The 19086-nt window shown below is 55.0% G+C and overlaps 2 protein-coding genes and 1 long non-coding RNA gene across 3 annotated transcripts; 1 reads left to right on the top strand and 2 right to left on the bottom strand.

Annotated features, from left to right (window-relative positions):
• Window positions 1–734: 734 nt before the first annotated feature.
• On the bottom strand, window positions 735–9469 carry DDX56 (DEAD-box helicase 56). Its single transcript, XM_045793553.2, has 14 exons — window positions 7537–9469; window positions 7296–7457; window positions 6644–6804; window positions 6323–6493; window positions 6159–6249; window positions 5449–5693; window positions 5023–5142; window positions 4332–4445; window positions 4154–4248; window positions 3148–3221; window positions 2929–3018; window positions 2538–2643; window positions 1463–1533; window positions 735–1052 (listed from the first exon to the last, which is right to left on the bottom strand). The coding sequence occupies exons 1-14, from the start codon at window positions 7594–7596 to the stop codon at window positions 975–977; spliced, it is 1638 nt and encodes a 545-aa protein (XP_045649509.1). The 5' UTR covers window positions 7597–9469; the 3' UTR covers window positions 735–974.
• A 153-nt stretch (window positions 9470–9622) lies between these two features.
• Window positions 9623–12070, bottom strand: TMED4 (transmembrane p24 trafficking protein 4). Its single transcript, XM_045793554.2, has 5 exons — window positions 11884–12070; window positions 11664–11764; window positions 11398–11523; window positions 11019–11165; window positions 9623–10646 (listed from the first exon to the last, which is right to left on the bottom strand). Exons 1-5 carry the CDS (start codon window positions 12068–12070, stop codon window positions 10497–10499), a joined length of 711 nt encoding a protein of 236 aa, XP_045649510.2. The 3' UTR covers window positions 9623–10496.
• A 554-nt stretch (window positions 12071–12624) lies between these two features.
• LOC123789467 (uncharacterized) lies at window positions 12625–17101 on the top strand. Its single transcript, XR_006778827.2, has 3 exons — window positions 12625–16046; window positions 16468–16529; window positions 16784–17101. It is a non-coding gene; the product is annotated as an uncharacterized LOC123789467 (long non-coding RNA).
• The last annotated feature ends 1985 nt before the right edge of the window (window positions 17102–19086 follow it).

A 19086-nucleotide genomic window follows, 5' to 3' on the forward strand; every position in this document is an offset into this window, starting at 1 on the left:
CAGAGGGCCTAGAACCAGCAGGGAGAAGGCTGTCCTTGTGGCCAGGCCTCAGCTCCTCGCCTGCCTCACAGAGCAGGTGGGACAGTCCACTGGGGACTGTCCCCAGTGGCCCACTCGGGCTCACTAGCAGAGCCCCACTGGAGCAATCCCATCGCAAACCGTGGCTACCCAGAAATCCTCAGAGCGGAAGCGGGCAATGTCGAGCCCTCACCCACCCCAAGCACTACCATATCCGAATGGCAAGCAGAGGCACAGCCTCCTCCCTGCCCGATGTCCTCCCCCAACCAGCCCGGCCTCATGAAACTCATAAGCAAGTGACTGTAATACTAGATTCCGCACCCTCGACATCTCTGCTTTCCGACAGCAGCGGAAACCAGGACCTGTTGGGACGTGCTGGCTCAGTGGGGAGCACCTGGCAGCAAGTGCACACATCCCACCACCAAGCCCGCACTTACAGGATGCACAAGCGTGCCTACAGAGAGCAGGGGGGAAGCTCAGGAGACGGTCCCTCCGGCTCGGGGGCGGAGGCTGAAGTTACAACGCGCCCAGATTTGGAAGTGGAGGTACGGGGCTCATAGCTGGGAAGGCCCATCTTCTCTGAGCTGCAGGGGAGGGAGACCAGTCAGTCTGGCCGGCAGTGCGCTGGGCCAGAGACCCAGAGGAGCGGCTGCAGCGCCTCACAGCTGACCTCTGCTGGCCAGGCGGCCGCCACACACAGCAGGCAGAGTCAGGCAGCGCCTCCTGGAAGCAGTTTAATTTCCAAGGTCTCCAGGGAAAAGCATCCCTTCCTACTGGCAGGGAGCAAGAGTCAGGACAGCTGCAATCTACCGTCAAAGAGCACAAGGCCAGCCTGGCAGCACCACGGGCCTGCTCCAGAATCCAGTCCAGCCAGGGTGGGAAGCCGGCACCCGCACCCTGCTCGGTGCTCAGCCCTGGAAGGGGCCCCGGGAGACAGCGAGGCTGTGCAGACGACCTCAGGAAGGCATGGCCGTGGGTCTGCATCTCTCTTTCCTGTGCCGGAAGCTGCGCAGGGGATTCTGGGTCTTGGCCTTCTGCAGGGCAAAGCCGCAGGTTATCTGGGGGCACCGGACGTCTGTCTGTCCAGACTCAGAGAGGTGAGAGGTGTGGCCCCTTGGCAAGGCCCTGCAGGCCACGAGCCAAGGACAGCAGCTTCTGGTCACTGTCTGTGGCCCGCTAAACACCCACCTTCCTCCTCCCACCACCTGGAGTAGAGGCCGGGCAGCAAGGCCAGAAAAGCAGACCGTCCTGTGCTCCTGAAGCTGCCTGGGGTGGCCCAGGGAGTGTCTGGCCCCCATGACTTTGCCCCTCAACCCAAGAATTTCAGGCCAAGTCTTGGGGCCATTCTCCCCCATCCTAAAGGCAAGGTGCGTGTGCACCCTGATGACAACGGACGAGGGAGGAGGGGAGCCCTGCGGCACGGCCAAGGTCCTGGAGCACGTACCTTGACCTTCTTGGAGGCCAGCTTCTTCCGCTTCTTGTGAGGGTGGACGAGGCCGCGCAGAGCAGGGGGAACTAGAAGACACACAAACTCAGCAGTGGCCACTCGCCCTCCCAACCCACACGGCCCGGCCGCCTGCCCACTCGCCCTCTAGCTGGCACCCAGCCAGCGGCCCCCATGCTGACCCAGTGCCTGGCACAGCAGTCCCACGTCCTGAGTGCCCGGGGCTGCAGGAATGGCCTCTCCTGAGGCGAAGCCACAGAAACTTGTGCTAAGTCACTCCCCTGCTGTGTTTAAGTCAGCCACAGTAAGCATATGGCAAGAAAAATACACGTTTTTAAGGAAAAAAAATACTGCTAAAATACAAGAGTCCCTGTGTAACTTCTCCATACATGGCCCATAATCACAAATTCATCCCACATCGGGGGGCCTCTCCCCCCCACAGCCTTCCAACCCCCATCAGGCCACACTGTCACTGCTGCCACCTGTGGCACGACCCTTGGCCTCTGGTCTCACCTCCACTTGACCTCGGCAGGGCCCGGGTTCCCAATAGGCCTCCATCCCCACCACCGCCCTCTCCCAACTCACCCTGACCCCGGACGCCCCCTGGCGTCACACTCCTGCCAGAGACTTTGCTCCTATGGGACAGAGAAGGGGTTCCCCGGTCCCCACAGGGCCAACAGGCCTGTTCTCTCCAACAACAGACTCCAGCTGCCCCTCCCCAGCTCTGCCTGGTGACCGGCCCCCTGTCCTCCGTCAGGGACGGCACCGCCTCCTGCCTGTGACCCCCTCCACACCCCCGTGGCTGCTTGGCCAGTTACCAGCTCCTTCCCTCGGGCAGGCGCTGCAGCAGGACCACCCGGCCTCCATGCCGACTCTGCCCGCATCCGGGGCAAGGGAGTCTCCACACTGCCTGCTTCCCAGGTCCCCAGCAGAGGGGGGAGTTCCTGTCTCCACAGATCTAGGCACAGCGTGCCCATGTACTTAAGCGGACACGTCTGTGCTTATGCGCGTGCCGGCTGCCCCGTCTCTGAGGTCCCGTGTCAGCCCAGCGCACACGGCGGTCCCGTCTGCTCACCCAGGTAGTCAGGGACGTGGCCCAGGTGAGGCTTCACCACGGCAGGGTGCAAGGGCAGGTCGTGCCGCAGCAGCTGGAGGTCCCGGGGGTTGTCTTCAAAGTACGTCTGCGGGGGGACGGGCACACAGCAGGGTCAGTCTGCCTTCCATGGCTCCATGGGGGCCTTCGGGCAGGTGCGCTGTGCCCTCCCAGAGGCGCCGCGTCTGCAGGGACACTGTTCCTCCCCTGAGGCAGCCGTGTCCCACACGCTGTCCATGCAGGGGCCCCCACGGGCCCCCCCCATGCATGCCTTGGCCTACCAGGTCCCCGGGGAACCCTCCCCATGGCAATGTGTCCCAAGGACAAACTCCGCAGCAATGATTCTGCGTCCCCCACGGACACTGAGCATCACCTTGAGCCTCTCCGAATGCAGAAGCTCCTCCTTGATCTCCTTCAGCCTGGCCTCTCGAATGGCCTGTTTGGTCACTGAGCGCATGGCGTCCTGGGCATAGACACCAAAGGTCAGGATGGGGGAGCGGGGCGCTGCCCTGTCCTCCCCTGTGCCTCGATGCTCAGCGGCAGGGGTCTGACTTGGGGGACTCCCCCGCCCCCGCCATGAGCTCCCACTCACCCGGCAGCGATAGCGGAAGCCCTCGATCTCCTCCATGCGGAACTGGTAGGGAAGCAGGACAGGGGCCCCGTTCTCTGTGGAGAGCATGGCAGTGAGGGTCCCCTGAAAGCTCAGGGCAGGTTTACTGGAAGCCATCTGTTCAAAACCCACCCCCCCACCCCTCGCTGGGGCGAAGCAGCCCGCACTCGCCTTCCCCGTGAGCAGCACGCACAGTGAAACGCGTGAATCCCGCGGACAGCCCACGACAGCTGCTCCAGCACACAGTGGCTGGGACGGCCTGTTGCCCCCTGGTTGCCTGGCACAGCAGCCTCAGAACCTGCCCAGCTACCCACTCTCCTCCCCCAGGGCCACTCTGGCCACGAGGGCACCAAGACAACAGCCGAGGGCAGCACAGAGCGCCAGCACCTGCAGTCGGAACCCCTCCTGGACAGGAACGGCTGCGCACCAGGACGCTCGACATTCACGACAAGCCAGTATCTCAGCGCAGAAGCAGCCCTCACGCTCCCGCCAAGCAGCGCCCGGGCCCCTCTTCTACACGAGCCCACAGTGTCTTTCCCGGACCCCCGACACAGGCAGGACCGAGGCCCCTCTGGGGAGCCTCCTGGCTGGTGGGCAGCCCCACCCACGCCTCCTCTGCCAGCCGCTGCTCACAGCCTGGAACAGCGCCAGCTACACTGCCACAGCGTCGCCTCTGGAAGGCCCAGCGGGTGCCCAGACCTGGGCCTGGCAACTTGGGAGTCAGGGAAGGAGCCCCCCCACCCCGAGCTCCCTCTCCCAGGGTCCTCTCCTGAGACACCACCAGCCCCATCCCCGTCCCCGCAAACCTCCTCCCCTCCCTTGGCCCTTCTGCCCCTCGAGTCTGGACTTCGGCTTCCTCATCTGTGGGGGGCCCTGCCTGGCACTCAGGGCGGGATGAGGATGGAACAGGAAGGAAACACATGGCAGAGATGAGCGGGAGGTGCTGCTGGGCCTAAGGTGCCACAGGAGGAAAGTACAGGGTTCTCACCTCCGCTGAGAAGCTCCTCAATCGTGTGCAGGTGGGACTGCTCAGTGGGGAGCACGAAGGTCAAAACCATGCCCGGGTTGTTGGCGCGCGCTGTCCTGCAAGAACAGACAGTTCAGCCTGAATCTCTGGCCCGAGGCCCGCGGTCCCAGTGCCTGCCCACCACCCCCAGCTCTCCCACCTGCCAGCTCGATGGATGTAGGCCTCGGGGGTGGGTGGCAGGTCAAAGTTGAGCACAGCAGACACGTGGTGGAAGTCTATGCCCCGGGCCACACCTGCCTCTGGATCAGAAGCCCTGTGGGGACACATCCCAACATTAGACTGATCCCCCGTTCCCCCTCCGGCCGGCAATCTCAATCCATTTAATCAGCACAATCACTCAGTAAAGCCTTCCACGAAATCAGAAACCTCTAATAGGTTGAAAACCCTAAAATCAAGACTATTTCAGAAACTGGGGTAGAGAGGGTGGCCAAACCCTCACCCTGACCTCGGTGCCAGGGGAAGGACAGAATTCACCACACCACAGGACAATCTGAGAACCACCCCTGGCCAGACAGCCTGTTGGGCAGAGACTGGGGCTCCCGATCCCTTTGGAAACCTCCTCCTCACGGGTCATAGCTACACGCTCAGCACAGGCTGCACATCTCCCCTTGCAGGACAACCCCCAACAACCCACTACGTTTGGCCCTTCCTGCTGCCCCGGAGCACGTGCACGTGCACCTGTCACTCTTCTCCAGTCCAAGCGAGGCCCCGCCAGCAGCCAGGCCGCAACACCGGACTCCCTGCTCTGGGCCTCTGGTTTCACCACCTTCTGAAAGGCTGAGAAACAGTCTCCTTGCAGGGCACCGGGGAAGGGAAACACCGGCACTCACCTGTCCCCCTTGGATCCTCGGCCCCGACGCTTGCCCTTAACCGGGGCCCCCAGGACTTCGGCGTCAGTTGCTATGACGCAGTCGTAGAAGCCCTGGTTGAACTGTGAGATGATGTGGCACCTACAGGCCAAGAAGGAGGGAGGCTCAGCGGCCAGCACCATTCGGAGGCCTCCTCCCACCTCCGACATCATCACGACCACCGTCCCCACTCTTCCCTCTTCTCTAGCTCTGCTCCTGTGTAACCTTCGTGCCTCAGCTCCTGAGCTGAAGACGAAGCGACAGCAGAAACCTGAGCCATGACATAGAAAGTCAGCGAGAATCAGTCGAGCCCACAGCCTGGCCTCCACTTGCCGCTGAAGACACAGGAGCACCCCCACCCCCGCCGCCCCTTCCCGTGTCTCAGCTGAGGGGTCAGGCTGGGTGCACCTGGAGCACAGCGGGAGCTCTCCGTTGAGCACGCAGGTGGGGATGCTGAACTGCTCCAGGAACAGACGCAGCCGGTAACTCCTGTCCAGAGTGTTGACAAAGAGCAGGGACTTGCCGCGGACCAACGACAGCTTGAGCAGGGCATACAGCAGCAGGAACTTATCTTCCTCTGTCTGGCAGACCACCTGGAACTGCCGCAGCTGGTCTGGCCCCGGCAGCTGGGACTCCTGCAGCTTGAGAGTCACCTGAAGGAAAAGAGCCCCATGGTCAGGAAAGAGGAGAAGACGGAAGAGCAAACCACGGCACCCCACGTCCCCTCCCACTGGGTAACATAACAAGTCAATGCACCCCAGCCGTGCGCTATGCGGACCACGTAGAGTTACAATGTGCTGGGGGCACAAGACGGAGAAAAACACACGGTAAGTGACTGCAGTGAGGAGAGCAACCCTACAACAGCAAGCTCTCAAGAAAGCCAAGTTCACGTACGCAAGAGCTTTGGCCATGCTGCTCAAAGCAGCCTTTCTGACTCTCAGGGGTCCCTGCTCCGGCCTTTAGATGAAACATGTTTGAACCACCCCCAGCAGACATCTGCAATAACGTAGCAACTGCAGACTGGTGGATGGGGGGCTATTGATGACTATCAGCGTCTAGTGCCTCACAACCAGGTGGGCTATGTGTCAGGGCCCCAGATGCTTCCGTAGCGCCCTTACTGGATTATGGAGTACCAGCTCCTTGAGTGCTTGCACGTCCTCGTTAAAGGTAGCTGACATCAAAAAAGCCTGGTAAATCCGGGGCAGGTGACTAGAACAAAACAGAGCCCATCAGCCTCCAGCTCCAGGCCCCAGTGTCACAGCCACACCCCCCCCTTCCTTACCAGAGCAGACTCTTGAGTTCTTCCTCAAAGCCAAAGGAGAAGAGAAGGTCGGCCTCATCCAGCACCAGCAGCTCCAGGGAGTCTCGCAGGACCAAACTGTCCTGCTGTAAATGGTTCAAGACACGCGATGGGGTCCCCACGACTATGTCAGGCTTCTCCATCAGCACAGCTCTGCAGGTGGGCAACACCTCCATGTCGGGGAGTATGCAGCAACTCACACCTCACCCGGACCAGCCCTGTTTGCTGCACACAAACCCAGCAAACCCAATCCAGTATCCCTGTGCACATTCGCTCCTCTACGACCCTGTGGCTCTCACCCACCGCTGAGAAGCTGAGTCCTCTGCAGCTGAGACATCAGCTACCCGGATGTCTCGAGCACAGTAAGCAGCCAGCTGCTGGATCATGGACCGGGCCTGCCGCGCCAGCTCCTTGGTGGGCACCAGGACAAGCCCTCTCACAGCTTGCTCTACCGCAGGGCCTGTCTGCAAGAGCACAAATGACAGACTTCAGCCAGCCAGCCTGGGGCCTCAGGGCCACCTGAGGCCCCAGGCAATCTGAGGCAACACTGGCGCCTTCCACGCAACACTTAGCTGTGTTCTGACCAAACCCTCACTGACCACCACCCTTCCCAGAACAGAACGGAGGGCAGAACAGAGGACTCTTTCCCCAGACACTGCCGCTCAAAGGACACAACTCAGCGGTTATACGGTAGGGAAAATACAGCAGTTAAAGCGCTGGACGTTCACGTTAATTCTACAAGCAGGACCGGGAGTCGAGCCCAATTTTTACAGCAGGAAAAAGAAAAAGAGATGCACTCGAAATGACGCAAAGAAGGACGACAGCAACGCCTGGACCGGGACCAGGCGACCCGAACTCCAGCCCGGAGCGCTGAGCACAGCCGCATTCCCGGCCGGCCTTCGGGATGCGAGGCCGGCGGGAGCCCTGGTCCCCCCACCCCGCCGCCGCGACCCACCGCCTTCCTGTGAAGCAGCAGTTGCAGCGCGGGAATGGCATACGCGGCCGTCTTCCCCGAGCCCGTGCGGGCCCGAGCCAGCAAGTCCTTCCCTTCCAGGGCCAGCGGGATGGCCTTTTCCTGGATCAGCGTGGGTCGCGACCAGCCCAGGTCCGCGACGGCCTAGGAGACAAGACGCACTGTTCACCGCGCTGCCCCGCCCCCAACCACGTCGGCCTGGCAGCTCAGCCCTCCCTGGTACCTGCAGGAGCCTGGGGTCGAGGCCCATGTGCTCGAAACCCAACGCCTCCGGGTCCGCCATGCCGCGGCTCTGCGGGGACAGCGCACAAGCACTGCAAGACGCGACGGCGCGTGGGACGCCACCACCAATCAGCTTCGCGGTCACCGCCCCCTCCCGGAAGTGCTGGAGCCTGGGCTTCCGGCGTCCCGGCTGGGCTCTGGAGCTGCGGCGGTGCGCTGGGCCCGGGGCGTCCGGCGGTGGTGCAGTCGCTGGCCGCCTCAACCGCTCGTCCACAGGGGATGCTCACGGCTACCCCTTCAGTCAGCGTTTCCTTTAGCAGCCTCGCCGTAGGAGCTGCGCCGGCACCTGCGGTGACCTCCGCACTTGCGGTTCGCGACGGGGGCGGCCCTAGGGGTGCCAGCACGGGATCCAGGGGCACGGGCGGGCGTAGCACGAGAGTGGAAGGTGGGCTGGCCTATGGCTGCCCATCAGTTACCCGCACAGCTTAGCGAGCAATAGGGACTTTCGGTCCCCAGCTGGGTCGGTTCTCTATCGCTGCCATAACCAATCACCATAAACACAGTGGCATAAAACAGCCCAGCTACTACGCCGTGGTTCCGCGGCTGTCTCGCAGGGTTTCACTGGGCCGAAATCAGAACGTTGGCAAGGCTGCACTCCCTTCTGGAGACTAGAGGATTGGTTCTTTCCTTGCCTTTCCCTTTGCCTAGTGGCCCACTTCCTTCCTCCTCCGAGCCAGCGAATGAGGCTGGAGTCCTCACATCTCACCAGGGCGACTTTTTGCCTCCACTCTTAATAAATCTTGTGATGACCCTGCACTCACCCACATAATGCGAAATTATCTATTCTAAAGTCAATCATAGCAATCTTCATTCCCTTTTGCCAAGAGCTGGAGACCAGGCCTCGCCCCCTCCCCCACACCCCGTGTTTTGTGGTAAGGATGTCATACAGTCTAAGCAAGAATTTCAGAATGGAATTAGGGTGGTATTGGGGGGAATATCAGAATTCCCTGAATGTAGCCAAACTGCTTTCTAAAAACTTCTTTAGACCATGAGGTATCTGTGAATGTCACACAGCAGCATGGAAATCCTCTCCACAGCCGCCACCCACTGGCCCATCCTCCGTCCACCAACATTCTACCTGTCCCATCAGTGGGACAAATGCCCCTTCCCATCAAACCTTCGCAAGAGGAGAAACCCAGAACTTACCGACCCACTGGCAGAATCAAGACACACTGAATTGTGTCTACAGTGGGACAGACCACAGAAGCCTGCTCTGGCTCTCAGCAGTGGTTGCCTGCCCTTCCACAGCCCAGCAAAACAGCCACAGTAGCAGAGATGTGTTCCCTTCCTGACCTGTCCCATAGTCCCCAGGAACCTCAAGCCAGAGGCCCACATGGCTAACCAGTTCCAGGACCATATCATTTTTCCTGGGTTCATTCTAATGTAAGAAAACAAAAAACCATCCTAAATACTCAAGCTTTAGAAAAGTCAATTATGGTATTTCACCTCACTGGACTGTAACACAACCAACCAGAATTAGAAATATGAGGAACACTTAGTTTTAAAAATACTCATGAAGATATTAAATGACAAAGCCTAGAAAACAAACTTGCATGTATTTTTAGGACTAAAAATAGATACATATACAGAACAGTATAGGACATAAAAAGAGAAAGATTTCGCTCTGTAGATCAAATAAGCAACGTACATTAAATAAATATGTATAATAAATAAAACCATGAAGTAAAAAGCCAAGAGCAGGCAAGCTTAATACAGCAGAAGGGCAATGTACTAAGATGCTTCAGCATACTTCGAGGGGCTGATAAACGGGTACTTCCATCTCCTCACATTCTCTGCTGGTGGGCCTACATGTCTGACCTCTGTGAGTGACCAAGCAACCACCCCAACGGTTCCTGCACCCACGGATGCCTGTCAGGCCAAACCCTGGCAGCATGATTCCCCCCCTCCCCCCCGCTGGCGCCCACCCACTGCAGGTCAGCACGGCAGCCAGCAGGGCCAGGGGCCTTTTCCACTTCCCTCTGTGCCTCCCCTGTGCCCACAAGCTCTTAGTTCATCGCAAACACAGCTACTACAATACATTTTATTTCACTGGAAAAATCTGTTTGAAGAACCAAATGTGGTTCCTGTGAAGAAAACATATAGCACAGCTTAAATAAAAGTCAAGAGAAGAGGGAGGGGAGGAGGGCCCTGCCTGTGCTAGCTCCGCCACTACCTCACTCTGGGGCCCCGAGGGTTGGAAATCCCAGGTGTCCCAGGGAAGTCCCTGCTCAGCCCTCTCAGAAGGCCTTGAGAGCACCTGTGGTGTCTGAGAGCTGCTGGGGCCCTTTGCAAAAATGCACGGATACACAGAATGCAGACGAGGCCACACTGGTGTTTTCACCTAGTCACACACAGGCAGGAACACTTCAACTAGGAAGTAAAATATATATAATTTATCAAAAAATAGTTCTAATATATAGAAAAACATTTCAATCCTCGGAGGCCTCTGCCCCTTATTTACATTCACAAAGCCACTGAGCAAACCCAGGACTAACGAGGGAACAGCGAGGCAGAGCCTCCCTGGTGGGGCATTTCAGCCGCCTACTACCTAAGTAGACGGAGAGAGAGAAGTTAAAGGAACAGCAGAGACTTTTTTCACTTGCTCTTTTTGTGACAGGATGGAGGGAAATCACTGAAGGTGAAACAAGCAAGGCTTTATCCCAGGTCAGTTTCGACTCTGAACAAACCCCAAAACAGACCTTTGAAAACTCGGACCAATGTCCTGGATCCTTGAGAACCAGTGTGAACGAGTGGCTGATGTGAGTGCTTTGTTGCCAAGGAACCAATGTGGCTTATATTCGTTTTTTCATTTTTTTCCCTCAAAATCCAGGTGGATAAGGTATTAGGTGGGGAAAGTACCAAATAATTGAGGTGACGGGGAAGGATCATATGGAGAGGATACTACACCAGCTTCTTGGCCTCAAAGAAGCTTTTGAGGTGACGCATCTGCCAGATTCCAGTGAGGATGAGGATGACCGTCTGAGCAATTGACCACCACAGGACTCTCTGGTTGGTGCTCTCGCTGGTAAGACGGAAGCGCTCTTCGCGATACTGCGTGGGACAATGGGCCAGGATTAAAGGTGCAGGGAAAAAGGGTCCCAGTTGTTGTGAGGCCCCTCCCTCCTGCACGAAATTCAACTTCAGGACCAAATGCCTTCTGAGACACTGCCTCGGATTCCACTGGGAGTGCCCCAGGAGAGTGCTGTGCTGCCCCTCCACAAGCATCTCTGCTAGGTCGGGAGCTGTGCTCGCTTCACTTCAGGCTACAAAGCTAGGAAACAGCCATGTAGACGGACACTCTCCACCCCGTTCTCTGAACAGCTGAGCTCCCAAACGGGAAAGGCCCTAAACAGAAACTTCCATTGGGCACAGCGGGCACAAAGGTCAACTGCCACGTCCGAGTACACTCATAGGCGTGCTTACCCTCTGGTAATCCTGCTCCTTCTGGATCTGTTCCACCTGATCAAGCAGCTGGCGAGCTCGGAGCTGGAGCTCTGTCAGTTTGTCCTTGGCAGCAATCTCAGGGTAGTTGTTGGCATGCTCCCCAACCTGGATGTCCAGGTGCACACGCTAGAAAGACATGGGGTAGAGCCCCAAAGTCCTAAAGTCAGAAACCCTCTGACTCACTGTTCCAGGCTGGGAAACCGACTCTCGTCCTCGACTGTGGGACAGAAATGCAACACCTGTGTCTCTGATTGTGACAGTGTCCCAAAGTGTCACAAATGACAGTGGCTATGAACTCAAAACTCAGCGGAATCAGGGGAAAGATTCCGAGCTGTGGCCAAAGAGACAATCCTCTTACCAGTCTGCCACCAGCAAAGAGAGCCATCCTGGTGGAGTTCGAGTGCAGGCAGATCTGATGGTCACCGGGCGTGTGGGAGGTGAAGGTGAAGCGGCCCTCAGAGCCATACTGCCGGGACAGCACCACCTGCAACGGAACACGGCGTGACAACCCCCACCTGCACGCTGCCCTGTCTTCTGAGCCCTGCACGGCCCAGAGAGCTCCCGAGAAGCGGAGGCTTCAGAGCGCCCGCGCCACAGCCCGAGCACGACCAGCGGTGGCCCTACCTTGCCTTCAGGGTCCTTCACCTCCACATGCATGCCCAGGCCGGGGGTCGAGGGCAGGAAGACCTCCTTCTGCTTGTCCCACATCTGGGTGCGGTAGTTCCCTGCGGAGCAGACAGAGCCGTCACGACCCGCCTGCTCCGGCCGGCTCCCACACTCCTCGGGGCGCCGTGGCCGCGTCTGGGGGACACGCAGGGCCCTGTCCTCCCTCGCCCCGCCTGACCGATGACCATGGTCTCGTCGGGGATCTCCTCGATGAAGCAGCGCTTCTCGGTCTCGCCGATGTGGAAGTAGAGTCCCCGGGCGCCGCCTGCGCACAGCGCGAGCAGCAGCAGCAGCACGGATAGTCCCATCGCCCGCCGCCACCCGCCCCGACACCTGCCAACGCGCGCCCTCGGCCCGTCGCGCATGCGCGCGCCTGCGCCCCAATCCAGGCGACGCAGCAGCGCCGAGCGCAGAGCGCGCATGCGCTTTGACTCCCGCCCTGCGTCCGTCTCGCTCCGCCGGTCTTCCAAGCCAGGCAGCCTGGCCGAGAGGAGAGTGCGCATGCGGGAGACGTCCGGATCTCCTTCCCGCTTTCCGGAGACGATACGTTCTCCGACGCCTATCTACGCGCTTCCTCCGCCCTGCGCGCATGCGCAAGCCTGCGCCCCGCTTCCAGGAGACGCTGCGCGGCCGAGCTCGGACTGCGCATGTGCCGATTCGTTCGCAACCTGCTCCTCCGCGGGCAGGACGTAGTGGTGGTCTTTCACTGGAGACGGGGCGTGGGGACGAGGGGCGTCAGGCGGGGGGCGGGGGGACGGGGACTTGGGTCCCGCGCAGGGGAAGGAGCGTAGGGGCGTGGGGTCCAGTGCGGGGGACAGGGCAGGGAGATGAGGGGTCCCGTGCAGGGGAAGGGTAGTGGGGTCCCGCGCGGGGGAAGGAGCGTGGGGGGCCGGGGGGGGGAGTCTCGCGTGGGGGAAGGGGTGTAGGGGCGGGGGATGGGCGGTGGGGACAGGAGGTCCTGGGGAAGGAGCCTGGGGAGGAGGGGTCCCGCACGGAAAGCGGGGTGGAGGCTGCCCGAGCTGGTGGCTCTGTGGCGTGGACTAGGGAGTGATGACCGCCAGGCGTGACCTGTGAGCCCGCGGTTGTGCTTGGGTTTCCTGACCCTTGCGTGGGAGGCACTCTGGGTGCGGGGCGGGGGACGCCAGGGAGTGCGCTGACCCCGGGAAGGAGATGCGGTGGGCGCGGCAAGGGAACTAATGGGTAAAGGATCCTTTGGTCAAGTTTTTACTAGACTCTGCAGGGCGAGGCGTGGCGTGGGCCTCCTTTTGTCCCCGCGGGCCCCGCGGTTTCCTGCCAACTTGCCAGATTGGACTGCTCTTTGATTCCTAGGTGATGGCCTAGGACCTGGGGGCCCCTGGGAGTTGCACTTGGGGTTCATCCCACCTCTGCTGAGAGTCATCCTTGTAGAGAAACCCTGTAGCAGCACTCTGGGTGCTCTAGGTGTGGTCGGTGTTGTGTATGCTGCTGTTTATCCTGTAAGTGCTGATTCTGAGCCAACCCAAATATCCTGGGGATCAAAGAATGTCATTTGAAAGGCAAGCTTCCCCAGCAGCAGTTCTGTGTAAGGACCCAAAGCCTCTGTTTAAAGCTCTCTTCAGAAGCTGGAAATTGGGGTTTGCATGAAACCCCTTGATTTTTAAATATGGGCCTTCAGCTCACTTCTAATGCAATGGACAGTAACTCTGGCCACCTTCCAGTCTGATCTCAGTTCCAATCTGGGGGACAGGCTTGGGTTAACTGACTCAACCTGTGTGTTTTTGCAGCTCCTCCCCTCACTTCGTTGAACAAAATGGTGCAAAAGGAGACTGAAAATCTGGACTAAGAAAACAGAGGGAGAGTATGAGGAAAAGAGACTGAGTAAGGTCACATGTCGTGTTTGCCTCTCCTAGTTACAGCCCCTTCTCTGGGACAGAGGAAGATGAACACCAAGTCAGAACATTGTTACTGGGCATAGAATCACAGCAGAGCATGGTTGAAAACTTTGTTTTTAATTTTTTAAAAGAGAATTTCCAAACACACATAAAGAGGGAATAGTTAACAATGAACTTTGATATACTCATCACCTGCCTTCAACAAAAATCAGGTTTTGCCTGCCTTGTTTCATTTCTTTTGGCGTGTTTTCCCTGAAGTATATTAAAGTGTATTTTTTCTGGATGTACATCATTTCACCTATATGTACTTGAGTGTGTGTTTCTAACAGACAAGGACTTTTAAAATGCCATTATCACATCCAGCAAAATTAAACAGTTCTTTAATGTCATCTAATACTTAGCATATGTTTCCCCTCATTGTCTCAAAAAAACATTTTAGATTGCTTAATCAGGGTCCAAACAAGGTAAAGTTACTGCATTCAGGGACACAGCTCCTAAATCCCTTTATTGTTGATGATGATGGTGCTATTTCTTACTGAAGCACCTCGATCTCTGGACCAGTAGAATCCTCCACATTCTGGATTGGGTGGGTTGTATCTTAACATGTCATTTCACATGTGTCTCTGTCACTGCTGTATCCTGTAAACCATTAGATCCACAACCAGGGAGGATTTGCAGTAAATCTAAATGTGTCTCCATACATTACAATCATTACCCCTTTTTAATGTTCAAATCATCTCATAAGACTTCCAAGTTCTCTGTGCCCTTTTAACACAATTCCAGTAGTCTTCAGTGGCTTCCTTGCTTTCCATTGTACACTGACTGCCCTATGCACAAAATCTGTTTAGGGCCACCTGGATGGCTCAGTAGGTTGGGTGTCTGCTTTTGGCTCAGGTCATGATCCCGGGCGCCTGGGATCAGATCTCGAATCAGGCTCCCTGCTCAGTGGGAAGTCTGCTTCTTTCTCTGCCCCTCCCCCTGCTCATGCTCTCTCTCTCTCTCTCTCTGAGCTCTAATAAATAAATCTTTTTTAAAAATCTGCTGTTTATCCAAGGAATCTTGATTCACTCTAGTGAGAAATGGTATTTCTAATTTTGTATTTTTTTTTTCTTCAAGAGGACCCTAAAATGTGTTCTAATTGATGGGTAATCTTAAAGGGATTGCATTACCCACAGTAGAAAACCTATGTTAGGTAATTTAAATCCCCAGGCCTGAAAACTTTTCCCCTCAAAGGTAGTGGGCAACTTCTTCCAACATTTACCTAAGCCAGCTGCCCCTTCATTCAACCAATATCATGAGCAGCTACTGTGCTGCTGTTCTAAACCCTGGGGAAAAAACAGTGAACAAAACACAAAAATCCTTGTCCTCACGGGTTTATTTTGATTATCGCCCTTCAATACATACTCTATAGCATGCCAGAGGGAGACAGGTGTCAAGGAGAAAAATGAAGCAGGGAAGAGGTTAAGGAATGTAGTGGGTTGAATGGTGCCCCCCCCCCCAAAGACATATCGTCGGTATTGAAATCCCTGAAACCTGTGAATGTGACCTGACTTGGAGTCTTTCCAAATGTAATTAAGGATCTGATGCGATAATCTTGGATTATCCACGTGGGCCCTAAATCCAGTGACCAGTGTCTTTAAAAGCGATGCAGAGACACCCACACACCTATAGGATGGCTGCTACAAAAACCAAATAGAAAATAAGGATTGGTGAGGATGTGGAGAAATCAGAACCTCGTGAACTGTGGATGCAATCACTGTGGAAAAATAACATGGAGGTACCTCAAGAAATTAAAACTAGAACTACCATATCACCAAACAATCCCACTGCTGGGTAGATCTCTAAAAGTACTGAAGACAGGACCTTGAAAAGACACTTGCATGCCCATGCGTGCCCATTCACAACGGCCAAGAGTGGAAGCAACCCAAATGTCCATCAATGGATGAACAGACAAGAGATCAAAAGTGGTACATACACACGACTGAACATCATTCAGCCTTGAAAAGGAAGGAAATCCTGTAGTGTGCCACAGCACGGATGGACCCTGAGGACAGTAAGCTAAGTGAAATAAGCCTGTCACAAAAGACAAATACTGCATGATTCCACTTATAAGAAAGGTATCTAAGGTAGTCAAACTAGTAGAGACAGAGGGTAGAATGGTGCTGGGGGAGGATGGGGAGTTGTCTAATGGATACAGAGTTTCAGATTTCTAAAATGAAAAAAGTTCTGGAGATCTGTTCCATAAGGTAAATGTCACTGAACTGTAAACTTAGAAAAGAGAGAAAAGCACAGATAAAAGGACTCAGCCATGTGATCACAGAGGTAGACATTGGAGGGAATGCAGTCACAAGCCAAGGAATGCCTGGAGCCACCAGAAACTGGGAGATAAGCAAGAAAATCTCTCCTAGAGTCTCTGGAGGGAGCACAACTCAGGTGACATCTTGATTTTGGACTGCTCCTCTCTAGAATTGTAAGAGGATAAATTTCTGTTGCTTTAATCCATGTTTGTGGTAATTTGTTATGGAGACCAGTATAGGAAGTGTCTGGTTAGAGACGGGGTCGGGTACAGTGGAGTGGCCAAAGAAGGCTCACAGTGAAGATGCTGGGTGAAAGAGGTCCTGGGGGGGGGGGGTGGTCATGTGGCTACCTGAGGGAAGAGCAAGAGTCCCAAGGCTGGCATGAGTTGGAGAAGGTCAAGGAGGCCAGTGTATCAGGAGGCACAAGCATGGGAGGGAAGTAGGAGGAAATGAGGTATAACTGGGGGTGGGAGAATTGGGTGGGCCTGTTAGACCACTTTAAGGACCTTGGCAAATGAGTGAGAACCCTTTAAGGGATTCTGAGTGAAGAGTAACCTGATCTGACTCCAATTTTAAAATTCTGATCCTGTCCAGGCAGCAGATAATCACTGTAAAATAATAGGATCATCAGTGGATCAAAGGATCAAAATGCTGCTGTAAGTAATGTTCAATCTAAATCAAGTCTTTTGGGGGCACCTGGGTTGGTTCAGCGTCTGCCTTCAGCTCAGGTCATGATCCCGGGGTCCTGGGATCAAGCACCGCATTGAGCTCCCTGCTCAGCAGGAAGTCTGCTTCTCCCTCTCTCTCTTCCTACTGCTTCCCCTGCTTGTGCCCTCTCTCTCTCACTCTCTGTCAAATACATAGATAAAATCTTTTAAAAATCAATCAAGTCTTTTGTCCCATCTTGCAGTTCACAGGAAATTCAAAAGTTCAAGGATGCCATGAGGAAACAACAAGGCAAATCCAGAATATGGAGCAATTGGCTTTTTCCAAATACTGAAGTCAAGAAGAGAAACAGAGGGGGCGCCTGGGTGGCACAGCGGTTAAGCATCTACCTTCGGCTCAGGGCGTGATCCTGGCATTACGGGATCGAGCCCCACATCAGGCTCCTCCACTATGAGCCTGCTTCTTCCTCTCCCACTCCCCCTGCTTGTGTTCCCTCTCTCGCTGGCTGTCTCTATCTCTGTCGAATAAATAAATAAAATCTTAAAAAAAAAAAGAAGAGAAACAGAGGAGGGGAAAATGTACTTAAAAACTGAGCTGAAAAGAAAGGACTAGAGGTGTGCAATAGTACACAACGTCTGTGACCACCCCTGGGCCTTGGTGTGCTAGAATTGATGCGGGAACCAAAGGCAGATGAAAAATTATTAAATTTCCTTACTACCTACAGCCCACTGACAAGTCCTTGAAACAGGCAGAGTGACCTCTCTCTAGGGACTCAACTGCCTCGATGTTGACACTTCACTAAGGGCAAAGGCAATCTTAGGTCCAATCCCCAGGATCCTGTAAGTCTACTTTAACATATAAAAATTCCTTTGGAAACTTCCTTTATCTCTAAACCCAAGATACATGTGGGTAATCATCCCCTAAGCATATGGCCCACTGATATACATCTGAAGGGTCATGACTAGGTTTTATTAGATGGTAATAAATTACCTTTTCACAAAAATAGCTAGCCCATCGAGGTCCTGGAAACCTTGCTTCGAAATTCCTTAGGGATTCATGCTATCCCTAACCCCCTCCAACTGGAAAGTATATAATGGGCCACTTCTCCTGACCCCATTGCAGCTCTTTCTGCCCACGGTTCCTCTCCCCCTACTTTAATAAAATCACCTTTTTGCACCAAAGACGTCTCAAGAATTCTTCTTGGCCATTGGCTTTGAAACCTAACATTCTTTCCTACATCAGAATGGCTGCAAAGACCCACGCCAAGCACCCCTCCCACAGTCTGCACGCTGCTCCTCCTGTGAAGAGGTGACATGTGTCCCAACCCCCCACCTCCGCCCCACCACAGGAACCTGACCTGGCCCTGTGGCTTGCTCTGCCCAACTCAGTGCAGTGCAGGGCTGCACGGCCCCCACTTTCCCTCTGTGGGAACCTGGCAGACATGAGGCTCAGGGTGCCTCAAGCAGCCAGCAGTCACTGGAAGGAAGCAGTTGGATCCTTCCATCCCAGAGGGGCTGCCCTGGCCAATACCACAGGGAACAAAGATGAGCTATCCCCGCCAGGACCATGCTATGCAATTATGCAACTGGCAAAAAATGAGGACACTCTTTATGAACTGATACAGGGAGATATCCAGCATGCATTTGCTAAGTTAAGAAAGTGAGTGTGCAGTAAGCTTCTAATGTCGGCGGTTACTCACATTAATGCAAGTACTTGGCAGTATGGTTGTACTGGCTAAAATACAGAAATACTTCTTTCCTGGCTGCTACATGGCCACACCCCACGCTCCTGGATTCCCTCCACCTCTGCTGTCTACCCCACCTGACTGCCCCGTGATCCAGTGAATACAAAGCTGCCCCGGGCAGGAATGGGGTCTGGTAGGCCAGTAGATACTGAAGTGGATGGTACCAGAGGAGTGAGGGAGACATTGCAAACTAGACCTTCTAATATCTTACTGACTGAGCCATGTGAATATGGCACCTATTTAATAACATAAAATTCAAAACCTGAAGCAGTTCTTCCACTATTATCTGTTTTCTGGATTCCAGTGGCTGTCAATTGCTAGCTTATTGGTTTGTCCTAGAATGTCAGCTCCGTGACAACACAGATCCTGCCCGTCTCCCAGGTTTGCCTCTTATCTCCAGAACCTCAGGCCAAACTAGTATAAATTTTTTTGAATGAAGGCAAAATGTACAGATGATGAAAAAGCACACTGGGCAAAAGCCATGGGATGCAGTGAAGGCAGTGTGCAGAGGAAAACGTACAGCTGCAAATGTCTACATTAAAGCAAAAGAAAGATAGCAAATCAATAACCTAACTTTACACTTCGAGAAACTAAAAAAGATAGAGAAAAGAAGGGCAAACTACACCTAAAGATAGAGGAGAACAATGAAGATTCAAATAGAGATAAATTAAACAGAGACTAGAAGAATAATAGTCCACGGAAGCAAAAGTTGGTTCTTGGAAAAAATCAACAACACTGATAAATGTTTAGTTAGGTTGACAAAGAAAAAAAGAGAGAAGACAAAAATCACTAATATCAGAGAT

The sequence above is a fragment of the Ursus americanus genome, chromosome 3 (assembly GCF_024610735.1).
Source record: "Ursus americanus isolate L20-20 chromosome 3, mUrsAme1.1.p, whole genome shotgun sequence".
NCBI classification, from domain to species: domain Eukaryota; kingdom Metazoa; phylum Chordata; class Mammalia; order Carnivora; family Ursidae; genus Ursus; species Ursus americanus.